General features: G+C 41.3%; 1 protein-coding gene across 1 annotated transcript; it reads left to right on the top strand.

Moving 5' to 3' along the window:
- The first annotated feature begins 594 nt into the window (after positions 1-594).
- Positions 595-12,935, top strand: KLHL31 (kelch like family member 31). Its single transcript, XM_056856909.1, has 3 exons — positions 595-600; positions 3,817-5,017; positions 12,182-12,935. Exons 2-3 carry the CDS (start codon positions 3,846-3,848, stop codon positions 12,912-12,914), a joined length of 1,905 nt encoding a protein of 634 aa, XP_056712887.1. The 5' UTR covers positions 595-600; positions 3,817-3,845; the 3' UTR covers positions 12,915-12,935.
- The last annotated feature ends 4,244 nt before the right edge of the window (positions 12,936-17,179 follow it).

The raw sequence follows: 17,179 nt of genomic DNA, 5'->3' as shown, positions 1-17,179 counted from the left end.
CCATACCTGCTTGTAAATTCCATCACAGGCCTCATGAATAACCCAGACATTTTTATTCCAAGAGTTTATTTCAAGAACTGCCATCCCTATATAGCATGTGTTTTATGTACAGTTTTAATAGTGGTTTTTACTAATGCTTTTAAAGCATTTCGTCAGCCTGTAGTTTTGATAACTGGGGCTTTAAAATTGTTTTATAAGACCTTGTGCCATGATTGTGCTGGGTAGTCATCTGTTAGTGAGTTTTACCCAGCAGCACTGGAAAGGGTGTAATTTCTAGGAATTTGCCCCCTTATTTTATTTTTTGCCTGAGGTCCAGTTAAGTTGACTTGAGATTAAAAACCAAGCAGCCACAGGAAACATAACCCGTGCTGGCTTGCAGGGAGAGATGGGAGGAGGGATCATTTCAAGATTCTCCAGAGCGCAGAGTCCAGTGTCTTTCATCCACAGCGGCAGCAGGGTCAGATTAGAAACTGCTATTGCTGGGACTTCTCAGGTGAATTCTGCACTATTTTGCCCCCTTGTCTTTCCTTATTCTTTTCAAGAGCTATTCTCATATACATTGTGCTGAGCAGTCCTGGGAAGACTCTTTTCCTGAGAAGGGTAAGGCAATTCTAATCGTGTTCTTATTGGGTGGTTCTCTGTCAGCGTTCCTAGGGAAGGGGGTTCTGTAGAGTGCCAAAATGTTGTTTGACATTAATTTCCTCCAGGCATTGAAACTCAGCATGAGTGGCTATATCTTTGAAAAGGCCCCAGTGAGCTCAGATTGTGCTTAATGATGTGTTTTCCCATGCATTTTTCTGCAGTTTAACTTTGTGGAATATTTAAAGAGATCTGTCTCTTGACTGTCCGTGAGGTGTTTGCTGCTACTTTCCCCTTGAGGGAATCTTGTTGAATGAGTAAATTGGCTCTGTTGGCAGAGCACTTAACGCAACAGGGTGTATACACACACACACACACACACATTAAGAGTTTTTATTTTTTTTCATTCACATATATATAACAGATATTTAAATGTTAAGCAGCAGACTCCCATTGGGTAGCAAATGGGGTATAAATATCTAAATAAAATAGAATATATGGTGAGGTTTAAATACATACAGGGCACACTAGTGATATTTAAAGCCCCTTACGTTCGCCAGTGGAACACCGGCTTATCTAACAAAGAGGTTGAACTGAATAGCGTCCAAAGTACCTTAACCTTTCTCCATCCGTCAACAGTGAAATATACTCTCTTTTTTTGTAGCTGAGTGGGGAAGTTGTTGCAAATGTATACTTGGAACGACAAGCAGCACACGCAAAGTGAGTGTGTCTTAAAATGGCAAGTGGGTTTGAGGCCAGAGAGCATGGCTATTCTTGGAAATGACTGATAGGTCTCAACAGATGCAGCTCCAGGAATGCAGCTGGTGGGGGGGGGGAGGAAAGGGAGCAGCTGACCCACCACTTTGGCAAAACGACATTCTGGGATCTCCGCTCCCTTCTGGTATGTGGTGACACTGACACTTCCAGCACACATGGCTTCCATGCGCTCTTGCCTGTTGTTATCACCCGGCAGGAGCCAGGGATGGGGCAGTGGAAACCAGACTTCTTCAGGAACAGCTAGTTACTCCTTTCTGTGTTGGAAATGCCACATACTGCAATCTCTGAATGTTTTAACGAGTAAAAAGTAGTGCAGATTTTGCTGCATTATGTGCCATTTTAAAGTAAATTAGGAAAAGTTGAGGGCAGCAGGAAAAGAGGAAGACCCAACAAGAGACGGATTGACTCAATAAAGGAAGCCACAGCCCTCAATTTGCAAGACCTGAGCAAGGCTGTCAAAGATAGGACATTTTGGAGGACATTGCTTCATAGGGTAGCCATGAGTTGGAAGCGACTTGACGGCACTTAACACACACAGGGAGAAATCCTAAGCAGGTTTACTCAGAGTACCATGTTATTCAATGGTGCTTACCCCCAGGAAAGGGTCCTTAAGATTGCAGCCTTATACTTTTAATTTGTCACTAGGGAGCATGGTTCCTTGTAGTTATGCCTTGTTATACAGGTTGCAGATGTGCTGTGGGCAACATGTAGGATCGTGGTATTGGTTTTCTGCCACTTGCTTAAGAAGATGGTTGTAAGACCAATGTGGACTGCATAGACGACACAAGGAGAATCCCATGGGAAGAGGATAAGTGTATTTTCTAGGAATATTTAACCATGCTTCTGATTAGGTGATGGGATAAGTTGGATTCTGGGCACGTCCAGGGTGAGATTTTGAATCAGGGACCATTTGGTGAAAACAAAGTGAAATCTTTGGATGTAACTGGAAATCAGCCCTGTGTATTGTTAACTGTTGATTCCCCCCCTTCCACAAAAATAGTTCAGTTTTGTCAACACCCATGCTCCTGGGCAGAATGAAAGGGCCTAACATTCTGTCTGTTACTTACCTACCCCAAAGACCTAAAGAATCAGGGATGCCCAATGCATGTGAATGGACAGTGAATATGTTTGGTCTCTGTAAATGGCCCTGTTCCCGATAGCTTTCATCAAAAGCTGATTGAACAAAATATATTATGAAAGCTGGATCAAATGGCCTCAGAAGCCCCTGAACTGCCGGAATAATGCTAAAATCACCTCACGGGGTTCACACAGTAAGTTTCATAGTGACGTTGGGCCAGTTGCACACTCTCAGGTGAATGTACCTCACAGGGTTGTTGGCAGGATAAAATGCGGAAGGGTGAACCATGCAACACCACCTTGGGCTTCTTGGAGGATGGGTGATACTTTAAAATAAGATAAATAACAACCAGCATGACATAAATATTTTCTTAAAGATTATCACCCATTGCTCTAAGTTCCAATTATATCCTTCTCCTTTCCCAAATCAATATTCGTGAGATATGTCCGAAGTGATACATGAACAATCATTTACTTATTTTTCTGTAGAGGGTAAAGGATTTTGAGTGGCTTGAAAAAAAGAAGTCACAGTTTGTAAGTATAGGAAATCTACTTTTCTGGGAAACATCAAAGGTATTCAACAGAAACGTCTGAACCCAACTGTTCAGGGGACGCATGTATCAGCAATGCCTAGATATTCCTAATAAATATCACCTCTATAAATATACAAACAAAATTACAATAGACTAGATATGTCAGGGGAAGAAGACACAATTAAATAAAACAATAAGCTATGCCATGTGCTAAATGAGGAAGCTAAACAGCAATCAGGAGTGGAGGGTTACTTCTTCATGACCTTAACCAATAGGAATTTGAACCCAGGTCTGTCCAATCTAAGACCAACTTCCACACCAGCAATGCCCCCAAACAGAATTCTATTATTCTAAGTCAATTAAAGTGTTAAGCTTAGAAGTGTTAAGAAAAAATCTCTCTTTTTTTATTAGTTCTTCTTATACAGGTTTAAGAAAAAATCTCTTTAACCCCATGAGAATTCCAAGTAAATGAGGCTTGATGGTTAGCCATATATCCTAACTTCATTTTATTTATGCAGCAACTCTGTGAAGTAGATTAATCTGACAGACATGCAGTTGGATCCAGCAAGCATTTTAGCTCAGTCGTATCCACAGCTGAGCAGGGATTTGATGGTAGACACTGGCTGGATACAATCAACCATTGACCAGGAGATAGCCACGTATAAGGTGCAGAGGCATAGTAAAAATATGTTCTATGGCCTTCCCCTGTTCTATATTCTTATTCTGCTTCTCTGGCAGCCTGCAGTTATGCTTAATAGTCATCTTAGGTGAGATGTTAAAACTCCATTAAAGTGAATCATGGCTCTAACAGTTTGTTTGTTTGTTTTTAAACCCCCCCCCCACTTTTTAGCAAGCTTTTGGCTGTATTACATTGCAGTCATGGCGCCTAAAAAGAAGAACGTGAAAAAGACCAAGGTGGATGTCAATGAGTTGACAATCATAGTGGAGGATGGACCCCTGACCAAACTGAATGGCTTGAATGGCCTTCTGGAAGGAGGGAATGGCTTCAGTTGTGTCTCAACAGAGGTTTCTGATGCTCTCTACAGTCCAAATCTCTTGGAAGGGCTCTGCAGAATGAGGCTGGAAAACTTTCTCTGTGATTTAGTCATTGGTACCAAAACAAAGTCTTTCGATGTTCACAAGGTGGTGATGGCCTCATGTAGTGATTACTTCCATAATATCTTAAAGAAAGATCCTTCTACTCAACGAGTGGACCTCAATGATGTTTCTCCATTGGGCCTGGCTACAGTCATTGCATACGCCTACACTGGGAAACTCACACTCTCGCTGTACACTATAGGTAGCATCATCTCCACAGCTATTTATCTCCAAATCCATACCCTGGTGAAGATGTGCAGTGATTTTTTGATGCAAGAAATCAATGTAGAGAATTGCACGTACATTGCCAACATTGCTGAGACCTATGGACTGAAGAACTCTAAGGAGGCAGCACAGAAATTCATTAGAGATAACTTCATTGAATTTTCTGAATCAGATCAGTTCTTAAAACTTAGTTTTGACCGGATCAATGAACTCCTTGCAGATGACGACTTGCAGTTGCCTTCTGAACTTGTTGCATTCCAAATTGCAATGAGATGGCTAGAATTTGACCAAAAAAGAGCAAAATATGCTGCGGATATCTTGAGCAACATTAGATTTGGTACCATCTCTGCCCAAGACCTGGTGAACTTTGTTCAAACTGTGCCAAGAATGATGGAAGATGCTGAATGCCATAGACTTCTAGTGGATGCCATGAACTATCACTTACTCCCCTATCACCAGAATACATTACAGTCTAGGAGAACAAGGATTCGTGGAGGATTACGAGTCCTAGTTACAGTTGGGGGACGCCCAGCTTTAACAGAGAAATCCCTTAGCAGAGACATCTTATACAGAGATCCTGACAATGGATGGAAGAGACTTACTGAAATGCCAGCTAAAAGCTTCAACCAGTGTGTCACTGTGATGGATGGATTCCTCTATGTGGCAGGTGGCGAAGACCAGAATGATGCCAGAAATCAGGCTAAGCATGCAGTCAGCAATTTCTGCAGGTAACTGATTATTTATAGGGGTAGAGGGCAGCTCCAAAATGAGAGAGAGATGAGGAACTTTAAAAAACTATGCCACATGTCTCAGAGTAGAACTACACATTTCTTGTCATTCCTTGTTGTTTTTTCTCAAGAAGGCTGGCATGGCAGGAGAGGAGTCGTTCCACTCCTTCCCTTGTGCTCGTTGAATACTGCCACCTCAAGTGCTTTTACTTGGTCTGAGTTAAGAAATAAGAGTACCATTTGTTTTCGTAGAGCACAGATAAAAGGAGCTGGGTCCTGGTTCTAGCAATTTTTGCTGCAAAAATGGTGTGAGGGAGACTTAAATGGTCCCCTTTCCCCCTCCTCATCACACCCTTTAAGTAGCAGCCCCAGTGTCTACATTCTCCTGCAAAAATTGTTACGGCACCCACGAGATGACATGTAATGTCAATTGTTTTGTAGACTTTGTTGGAGAAAGCTGGCCTGAGTTACTCCTCAATTTTCTTTCTCGGCTCTGGCAAGACCTCATAGTGTGCAACCGCAACAAAGATAATTCATCCCTCTGGAGTACAGGGAATTTACTCGCAGTGCAATCAATTGCCTGGGATTGCTAGAGCTAAACTGTGGCCTCTCCAATTAAAATGAAATTAAAATGAGATAAAATAAAAATGCTAGATCTCTAAAACTCTGGCAGGAGAACATAACACAGCAGTATGGCGGTTGCCATCTGAATAACCTTCCCTACATGTTATGGTTATTCCTCACCTGGTGCCAAAACGAGGCAAGAACTTTTCTAACTTCTATTGATGAAGGGAGATATTGGAGTTGGTGTAACATATAGAAATGGTTAAGGCACAGTTTGATCCGTTTCTCCGTTTTTATTATTATTATATAAATTTTTACCTATAATATAAAAGTTATAACAGTTGTCCTTTGTTACAAAAGCTCCCCAAATACTACACGAGATTAGAGGCATTGCATTATAACCCTGGAAGATGTGTAATGGACCCTTTTTTCTTTGGCACTGACGGCAGCGTTGCTAATTTTAAAGTAGAAATAAGCGTGCACCATCTTTCAGGCACAGACACATGAACACATGAAGCTGCCATATACTGAATCAGACCCTTGGTCCGTCAAAGTCAGTATTGTCTACTCAGACTAGCAGTGGCTCTCCAGGGTCTCAGGCAGGGGTCTTTCACTTCACCTACCTGCCTAGTCCTTTTAACTGGAGATGCCTGGGATTGAACCTGGGACCTTCTGCATGCCAAGCAGATGCTCTCCCACTGAGCCACAGCCCCTCCCCTGCAGACTTTCTTGTCTTTTCTCTGAGCCAACATCCATTTTAAGACTAATATGCTAAATTGTAGCAAGGTCAGATTATTACATGATGAGGCGTATCAGGTTAAGAGACCCCACACAATACTTTATTTGATTACTTTAATATTACTCTCATAGAAAGGATACTGAAACTATAAATAGGAAACCTTTGTATTTTGCATATATACAGAGCCTAGCCTTTTTTTAATTTAGAGGGCCCTCATATAGTGAGACCCTAAATCTAGCTTTTCCCTAAATCTGGCTATGAGTGGGGATGCATTGGGGCTGACTTTGTATGTGTGTGGTGTATGTGTGATATCTCCACTAAGCACAGCCAATGTAGTGTGTGTGTGTGTGTGTTAAGTGCCATCAAGTCGCTTCCGATTCATGGCGACCCTATGAATGAAAGTCCTCCAAAATGTCCTATCTTTGACAGCCTTGCTCAGATCTTGCAAATTGAAGGCTGTGGCTTCTTTTATTGAGTCAATCCATCTCTTGTTGGGTCTTCCTCTTTTCCTGCTGCCCTCAACTTTTCCTAGCATGACTGTCTTTTCCAGTGACTCTTGTCGTCTCATGATGTGACCAAAATACGATAGCCTCAGTTTAGTCATTTTAGCTTCTCGGGTCAGTTCAGGCTTGATTTAATCTATAACCCACTGATTTGTTTTTTTGGCAGTTCACGGAATACGTAACACTCTCCTCCAACACCACATTTCAAAGGAATCTATTTTCTTCCTATCAGCTTTCTTCACTGTCCAGCTTTCACACCCATACATAGTAATAGGGAATACGATGGCATGAATTAATCTAGTCTTGGTGGCCAGTGACACATCCTTACACTTCAAAATATTTTCTAGCTCCTTCATGGCTGCCCTTCCCAGTCTCAATCTCCTTCTGATTTCTTGGCTGCAGTGTCCCTTTTGGTGGAGCCAAGGAATAGAAAGTTTTGAACAATTTCAATTTCCTCATTGTCAACCTTAAAGTTGTGTAATTCTCCTGTAGTCATTACTTTTGTTTTCTTGATGTTCAGCTGTAGTCCTGCTTTGGCACTTTCTCTTTTAACTTTCAGCAGTAGTTGTTTCAAATCTTCACTATTTTCTGCCAATAATGTAGTGTCATCAGCATATCTCAAATTATTAATGTTCCTCCCTCCAATTTTCACTCCACCTTCATCTAAATCTAATCCAGTTTTCCTAATTATATGTTCTGCATATAGATTGAAGAGATAGGGAGATAAAATACATCCTTGTTTGAGACCTTTGCCAATTGGAAACCATTCCGTTTCTCCATATTCTGTTGTAACTGTGGCCTTTTGTCCAGAGTACAGGTTGCGCATCAAAACGATCAGATGTAGTGGCACACCCATTTCCTTTAAAACCAGCCATAGCTTTTCATGATCCACACAGTCAAAAGCTTTGCTGTAATCTATGAAACACAAGCTGATTTTCTTCTGAAATTCTCTCGTATGCTTCAGTAACCAGCGTATATTTGCAATATGATCTCTAGTGCCTCTTCCTTTTCTGAAACCAAATTGAACATCAGGCATTTCTCGTTCCATATATGGTAACAGCCTTTGCTGTAAGATTTTGAGCGTCACTTTACTTGCACGGGAAATTAATGTGATGGTCCAATAGTTGCTGCAATCTTTGATGTCTCCTTTCTTGGGAATTGGAATGTAAATGGATCGTTTCCAGTCTGTGGGCCATTGTTTTGTTTTCCATGTCTGTTGGCATATTCTTGTCAAGATTTTGATGGACTCCATTTCTGTGGCTTGGAATAGCTCTATTGATATCCCATCTGCTCCTGGTGATTTGTTTTTCCCATTGCTCTCAATGCAGCTTTCACTTCACTTTCTAAAACTGTAGGTTCTTCTTCAAAAGATTCTTCTTGGAAAGAATCTTTTATCCTGTCATCTCTTCTGTATAGTTCTTCAGTGTATTGTTCCCATCTTTTCTTTATTTTGTCCTGTTCAGTTAATGTATTTCCATGCTGATCTTTCAGCATGCCTAACCGTGCTTTAAATTTCCCTTTAAATTTCTTGGATCTTGTGGAACAGATCTCTTGTAGTACCCCATTACTATTACAGATTAAAACAAGGTAGTGTACAGAACATAGAAGAGACAATCTCCCAGAGGGTTACAACCTATGTACTACCATTTCAAAAGATTTATTGTCCATGATAGAGTAAAATATAGGCCTGTGGTGAAAAATCTTGCAGCGGGAGCTTATCCTGTGGCTGTTTCTCCTTGTGGCCAAAGTCAGTCCACATTCATTCGTTCCCTCCTACCCTTCTGTATTGGTCTGGACATGAAAACTGGTCCTTTCTGACTCATATAAATACAATCACACACAGGTGTAAGCACATGCTGTCTTTCACCAAATCTGGCTTTCCAGTTGTCAATTCAGTGGTGAGGCTGATACCATCAGACAGCCTGAAAGAGCTCAAGGAAGTAGGGTTGCCAGGTCCCTCTTTGCCACCAGTGGGAGGTTTTTGGGCAGAGCCTGAAGAGGGGAGGGTTTGGGGAGGGGAGGGACTTCAATGCCATAGAGTCCAATTGCCAAAGCGACCATTTTCTCCAGGTGAACTGATTTCTATTGGCTGGAGATCAGTTGTAATAGCGTGAGATCTCCAGCTAGTACCTGGGGGTTAAGAAAACAAAGGACCTATGCTGAAATAGTGTAGACTAATGGAAAAAGCAGCACGTGGCTCATTTATACCAAATGAAAAAGCAGAATAAGCTATTGGAGTAAAAATTGTATTTTCTTAGGTAATTAATATATGCAACAATTGGTTTCCCTTTGGAGTTGCATATATTAATTACCTAAGAAAATACAATTTTTACTCCAATAGCTTATTCTGCTTTTTCATTTGGTATAAATGAGCCACGTGCTGCTTTTTCCATTAGTACCTGGGGGTTGGCAACCCAACAAGGAAGGCAGAAGGAGAGTTTGTTCAAGAGTGTTGTGTGTAGGATGCTATGCAAGTAAGGAAAGAATGAAACAAGATACAGATCAAACACTCAAAGCTGTATTCCTTCCTCCTTCTCTTTTTACAGATTGTTTTCTGTGTGGTGCAATTGACATATCATGAAAAAAGCAGTGTTTATTCATGACAGGCTCCACCAGGTTAGATTGTTTGGGTTGCATGTTCCTTCCTTCCCTCGTATTGTGGGCCAAGACGGTAACAAGTCTAGTTAAGAATCTGGTTCCTAGGAAAGAAAGAAACCACAGTATGTTTAGATGGCATCTGTCTTCAATCTTGCACACTATATGAACAGAGAATGAGGGGAGAGGGATCATATAACCCCAACAACGAACCAGCATTAACTCTGGCTAGTTAATGATATCTGAACTGAGTCTGTGTATGTCATTTGAACATAAAGAGGAGGAGGGGAAACTGCTGACATGTGGGACCACTTAGCATGCTCACTGTTTCCAGAAAAATCCAGTGGGGTTTGGAAGGGTACCCAGGGCTGGCAATGAACTCACATGTCAGTATTCTCCTTGCCTCTCTCATGCCGAAAAAGGGAAGAAAAATTAAACAGTTTGAAGGGTGAGGGAATGTAAACACGATGAGCAGCCTTATTGGTAGGCCAGTTTGGAAAGGGGATTGAGGGCCTTGTCCTTTCAAAATGTACTCCTTTCAAAATGGCGCTCTGGCAAAATGTCACCAGTAGGCCCAAACAATAATCATCAATATATGTAATTCACAACACATCCAAATCTGTGGATACTTAAATCCAGAGACTGGAGCCATCCACGGACAAGACAGGTCTTTCAACAGACCTGAAAAAAGCCCCAGGTTTGCAGAAAAATCTGAAATCAAACAAACAAAAATACTGGAGGGTTTAAAATAATAATAATAATAATAGAATCAGTGCCTGTACCTGTGAGAAACAAACACCCTCAGTGGCTGTTGCTAGACAACCACAACAGTACTGTCAACTTTAAAGCCTTAGTTTTTGTCACTAAAAGGCAGGGGGAGGGGGCAGGGCCCTTTCCAGGGCTTTTTTGGCCTTTGAGAGAGGACTCACTGGGGTCAGGCCCAGCAGCAACCACTGGGTAGCTTGCTACCATGTGACTTGGATAACTCACCTAGGTCCACATGAACCTGGTATTCTCTGCATGCAAGGCAGATGCTCTATTGCTGGGCCGTGCCCCTTCCTTATTTTGGAAGTGCTTTTCATACGGTTTCTGATCATTGTATAGATATGGTATAAGAAATCATAAGCAAGCAAATATTTGGTAGCCCTGGGTGACCCAAGTGAAGATTTATTTTAAATGACCATATCTAGAACAATTTCTAACTTTTAATACACTTAAAATCATTGTTCCTGTTCTGAGCTTCAGATTTAAATAAAAGGTGCAGTATAATTCCCAGAAAAAGACTCAAACTACTCAGACGCTCCAATTTCTTTCTTTCTTTCTTTCTTTCTTTCTTTCTTTCTTTCTTTCTTTCTTTCTTTCTTTCTTTCTTTCTTTCTTTCTTTCTTTCCTTTTTTAAATCATAGGGTTGGAGCTATGCTCTTGGGATAAGGGATTGAGCCCCTTTCCCCTCTGCAGTTTCCACAACAGAAATCACTATGTTGTTACCCAAACTGGATCCAGAGAAGCGAAAATTAGTTTTAAAGGGGTTCCAGAAAGCAAAAACGTGAGACCTTGTAGTCTCTGTATACCAGGGTTGATCTTAGTAGGGGTACCCCAAAATAAAATTATGAAAAATTATGAAGAAAGAGAGTGAGAGTGTAATTGTGAACACAGATAACTTTATTGTATACAAAATAAAAGAAAAAGAAATGAAAATGTAAAGAACCTACACTAAGCACCTGAGAACAGATTTCCTAAGCAGTCACACACACCAACAAGAGGGTGCACTTTGGCCGCCTTCACTCTCCTCACTGCAGCTTCCTGGCTCCTGCAGCTACAGGGGTCCCCTGATAACAGGAATAACTCTTCCCAGGGCTGGAAAGAGCTGCTGGGGGAATGGGAAAGCTGGGAAGATTTCTGGTCCTTGTGTAACTCTTGTGCTGGATCCAACTCAGGGCCATTTCTAAATATTTGCCATGGTAAATTTTGAATTCTGTGTTTTACTTATATTATCAGTTAGGGATAATTTGGGATGCTGGGTAAAAACTGGTATACACATATGCATACATTATATCCAGAGATAGACACACACACACTTTTTCATGATTAAAGATGATTGTTACATATATATTGATTACTGGCAGATTACATTGATGCCAATTCAATTTGATATTATTTGATATTATTAGTTAACTAGCAATGTTTTAATGCCATCATTAAAGAATGGGCATACATTCTCACAGTCACCCCATTTCTATAACCAATTGCTGAAATATAATATAAAAATCATAAGAATGTAAGTCATGTAAAATAGGCATAATAAATACATTGAAGTGCATATTGCTTGGTTTTATAACTGCAAACTGAAATCTCAGGGGAAGTACAAAACCTCTGACTTATCCTTTTCCAGTTTTCGTGTCCATCTTAACTGACATGATCCACATCATGTGGATGGTTCTGTGTACCTCCGCTTATATTATGTTACTGTGGACCAATCAGATAATTTGCTGTATTTTGTATATCATTTTGCTGTCCTATTAATTGTCATACCACCATGATAAAGATGCAAAACTATGAGACACAGTTACATCTGGAATGGCCCAAATAATTATTTCATAATGATAATCATTTTGTAATCATACAGAAATATAACTGTGGTCATCTTTCAGGGGCTTTTGCTTGAAAAGAACAGTTAGGCACAAAGTGGCAGATGCAGCCCAAGGAAGGTTGTAACTGGATGGAATTAATCATCCTTGTTTTCTTCCCTCTTAACTCTTTCAGATATGACCCTCGCTTCAACACATGGATTCATCTGGCAAATATGAATCAAAAGCGCACCCATTTCAGTCTGAATGTGTTCAACAGCCTCCTTTTTGCCATTGGTGGCCGCAACTCTGAAGGGTGTCTCTCTTCTGTTGAATGTTATGTCCCAGCAATTAATCAGTGGCAAGCGAAGGCCCCACTGGAGATAGCTAGGTGCTGCCATGCTAGTGCAGTAATAGATGGTAGGATCCTGGTCACTGGAGGGTACATAAATAATGCTTATTCTCGCTCTGTCTGCATGTACGACCCTGCCAACGACCGCTGGCAGGATAAGCCCAGCCTAAGCACACCGAGAGGCTGGCATTGTGCCATTTCCCTCGGGGAGAAGGTCTATGTCATGGGTGGGTCTCAACTGGGAGGGCGAGGTGAAAGGGTCGATGTCCTTCCTGTCGAGTGCTTCAGTCCTTATCCTGGCCAGTGGAGTTATGCCTCTCCTCTCCCGACTGGCGTGAGCACCGCTGGTGCCGCCATCCTTAGCGGAAGAATTTTCTTGGTGGGAGGCTGGAATGAAATAGAGAAGAAATACAAGAAATGCATTCAGTGCTACAACCCTGACCTTAACGAATGGACCGAAGAAGATGAGTTGCCTGAAGCCACCGTAGGAGTCTCTTGCTGTACTATTGCCATGCCCAACACGAAGACCAGGGAGTCCCGAGCTAGCTCTGTCTCTTCAGTGCCAGTCAGTATTTAACTACTTTAAAATTAAGTATAGAAGAGCTAGATCCGTGTTTTTTTTAATGTTTACCATGCCCAGCTGTGTTGTAATCCCTTATGTGCCTACTGGAAGGGGTGGAGGGGTGCAAGACAATGCTAGCTGTCCATTTCAGTTTTGCCGAACTAGCCAATTTCCCTGGTATTTAAAAGACATGGTATGACCAAAGGAATTTAAGGGGGTTGGATTAGTTTAGGGATACAAGTCCTTGACAGCCTGACAATCAGTGCACAAGAAGTCGGTAAAATAAATGAGAGAGATATGTTTATAAATATAATGCTATGTAAAATGAAAATTGTCTGTTTTGATACATTTCTACACAGTTAAAGGTTTCCTGTGTAAGAATGCACAAAACACACTGGTTACTTGTGCAAATGCGAAAGCATTTACATTAGATTACCTCCCATCTACAATTTCCATGCATTGGACAGATAAGCAACACATAAGCAACACATATAAAAGGTCATTTTCCATCTACCGGTAGGATTTCTCTAGGCATTGTCTGGCTTTCCCTTTGTGATCATTTGGAATGATGTAAAACTGAAACACCATTCTAGCATAAAAAATGCTGTTCTTATCTGCTTAAGTCAGTCAAGACTTTAAGGTTGTAGGATTTTTTTTCTTCTTTAATAAGCTTTGGTAAAATATTTTATCTTAAGTATTTATTTGGGCCTCTAAAAACCTGTTTTCTAAAAACCAACATCGCCCTGAGTAATTCTATAACTTTTCTCTATTTCTCTCTCTCCAGGTACACTTACATGCCCACTACAGACATCATATTCATTATACAGTCTTCTAGACTCACATAAATTCACCAGATGTAATTCTTTAGCTGTCCTTTTGGACAGTGATATACTACCCGCATTGCATTTGGCTCAGCTGTTTCTTCCATATACAGCCCAAGGGTGACAGAGATTTACTTCTCTTGCCCCCCAGGACAAGTTTCAGATTGAGAGTTCAAACTAAAAGTGTAACCACTGTGCACCCATAATCCATAATGGGTGAAGCAGTCCTTGCCCTTGCCCGAATAATATGCCCTGAACTTTTATTATCACTAGATTAACAGATGCAAGCGTAAAATGCATGCCATCTGTGAAGGAGCAAAGGAAGAGCAGCCAATGTTCCAATCCCAGGGAGCAAATCTATATTTAGCCCTGATTTGTTTTCCTATTTTTTTAAAAAAAATTGAGCCCCATTGTTCACTGGATTTGAACCGTTTCACTTGCTCCTAAACTCCCAGTGTTTGTGGCAGATAACAGAAGACAGTCCACACTGCCAGGTACAGCATGAAGGACAATACCCAGTTGAAGAAACAGATCAAAGGCACAAAGGGTAGCTCTTCCAAGAGCCACAGTCCATATGTGTGAAATACACACCATCCAGCATGGTGTAGTGGTTAAGAGCAGTGGTTTGGAGCGGTGGACTCTGATCTGGAGAACCAGGTTTGATTCCCCACTCCTCTACATGAGCGGCAGATGCTAATCTGGTGAACCGGGTTGGTTTCCCCACTCCTCCACATGAAGCCAGCGGGGTGAGCTTGGGCCAATCACAGCTCTCTTTGAGCTGTCTCAGCCCTACCTACCTCACAGGGTGTCTGTTGTGGGGAAGGGGAGGGAAGGTGATTGTAAGCCAGTTTGATTCTTCCTTAAGTGGGAGAGAAAGTTGGCATATAAAAACCAACTCTTCTTCTTCATCATCCTGTAATTGGTTTTCTGTCATGCTGTACTTGTGACAAGGACCTCCCACAAGGCTGCATGGTTAGCATCTTCTAGTGAGCAGATTATGGGACCTGGCTGGGTTCTTGATAGCAATGGAGTAGAAGATTGAATCCCACATCCCACTGAGTCTCATTTGAATTATAATTTCATTGGCTTCAATGGCTGTAGATTGAATTTAAATTCGTTTTGATTATACCATGCAGCGAGGTTTTTATCTAAATATTATTGTATTAGACCTGTGAAAAATAGTTTGTACATTACTTTTTTATTATGGCCTCCCAAATTGTAGTCTAAAATTTTAGCCCAGCTAATCATGGTAATGGGTAAATTGAAACTGGAAATAACTTTTGTTCCGATAACGTAGTTTAGGTAGTATTGTCTGGGATCGAATGAAAGGGGAAACTTTGGGGATCCAACCTCTTAATGTTAATGTAATGAGTGCATTGCGACTTGAAATGATTTCATTATGTGGTATGGAAGAAAAATGCCCACATATAACTATGTGAGTTTGAAAAGCTTTTTGTGTTTATATACTTGAATGGCCCTATCGGTGACGGTCAGTCACACTTCAAACCAATAATGTAAACATAGAAACAATCTCTGTTCTTCACAATCTTCAGGGCCCAATTTGTTTGGGGGCTTAATTTATGTCAGTGTGTATGGCTAAGGGGGGGAAACTGGAAGAATGTATGTATCTATGCAGACATTCAGCAAACATCATAGTAGACATGGTGCAACATACCCATTCTGTTCTTATGTGTTCAAAATACATGATCTAAACCAGGGCCGCACAGAAGATAGCTTGCAGTTCACCAGAAGATCACTGGCTGAGTTTTGGTGGACCTGTTGCGGTTGCTGAGATTCTTTCTAAGTATGCCTTGTCTAGATGATCTTGGTCTGGTCCGGCATGGGGAGCCTCAAAGTTTGAGCGGGAAACTATAAAATCTATAACTGCATGGCCCATCTTTTGTTTGTAAGCAGTACTGATGATTAGCACCTGACCGCTAATAAATCCCAAGTATGCACTCTTAAAATATATGAGTGGTCCACAGGAATGCTAGTAAGAAAATAAGCACACAGTGTAAAGTCAGCCTCTGATTTAAGTGTGTATGTGTGTGTGTGTGTAGTTTATATTTCTACCAGCTTTTTCTCTAAAAATTAGCTGAATCAAAATATGATGCAAATGACAATACAGAATGGATTGGGGATTCTCAGCTGATCTGGATACACGCACGATACAGGGCTTGCATGGCTGTTACTTCTCCTCCCTCCAATAGCCTCATCCATGGCGTTTGGAAGCCAAAAGAAGGGAAACTGCCTGCTGGGCAGGGCCCATGCTTGATAGATGGGTGCCTGGCTGCTGCTTCCCCTCCCTCTGATAGTCCCATTGCTGGATGCTGAAGGGATGGGGTTCTCAGCTGTTGGCAGATCTAGGCAAGGCTGGCTGCTTCATGCCCTCCTAATGGTTCCATCGGTATATAAATGCCCTCTATGCACAATTTCCCTTGACTCCAATTTTGAGTGGTAATGATAATGTGTTATAAAATATACACACAGAGGAAAATGTGCGCGAACCTTTTGGATGCCATATTGAATATGGTCAGGGAAGGTGTACAGTTTCCCCCTCCCATATTCAGTATAAGTTTGCTGAACTGGTGCTTAGGCTGTGTGTGTATGAAGGCTGGGCTGAGAACAAGTGAAAGGGAAGGAAGTTGAATGTTGCATTTAATTCTTTACAGGGTGATGCCTGTGTTCATTTTTATTTCTGGTTTCTGTAGCTTTCACAGCCAAATTCCAGCTCCTGAGAAACATCGCCAGTAGTACTCAGGCAGTGGTTTATTTGCCAGAAATACAGCTGCCCTTTGGAGGCGTGCTGTTGGATGTGAGGTCTTGAAGGACAGTTTTGAGGGTAACCAGGAAGTTTCCTTTACAAAATTTTGGATATGTGGCCAAGACCTCTGTTTGCTGGAAAGTCAATGTGGAGATCAGGAAAGAATGTATTGAGAACAGTTTTAACTGGGCCATGGTGGTTTTAAACCCAGCCTGGGGTTAATTTCAAATTTTGGCTTTTGTTGTAGTCATCATCCATGCAAATAATTAAATCAGTGATCAGTCTGGTTGCCTGTGACTTTGAAATCATGAGGTAATGCCATCTCATCAGGGGTGAGTACTCACTGGCATACTAAAAGAGTCACTGAAATATCCTAATGTAAGATTCTGGAAAACAATCTGTGACAAATGAAATCCTGAATGCCACCTTGAAAAGAGAATGCATCAATTTATCTAAGGTGGACTATCAGTGGCTTTAGCACTCTTGTTTTATTTAGGTTCGTTACAAGCGTCAGTACTATTAAGCCAATTTCAGCATTCAGGTCTACAGTTAGAGAAGTCCAAGTTCAGCACTCAAGCCTATAGTTAGAAGTGAAATGGCTTCCAGGTTTACAGTCCTCAGTCCACTCTTTTCAGAATCATTTCACTGGGATTCATGATACTTGTTACAATTAAGTTGCCTGAGGATGGCCCCTC

Source organism: Euleptes europaea, chromosome 10 (assembly GCF_029931775.1).
Source record: "Euleptes europaea isolate rEulEur1 chromosome 10, rEulEur1.hap1, whole genome shotgun sequence".
In the NCBI taxonomy this organism is placed as follows: Eukaryota; Metazoa; Chordata; class Lepidosauria; order Squamata; family Sphaerodactylidae; genus Euleptes; species Euleptes europaea.
This window is presented reverse-complemented; position numbering and strand designations above follow the sequence as displayed.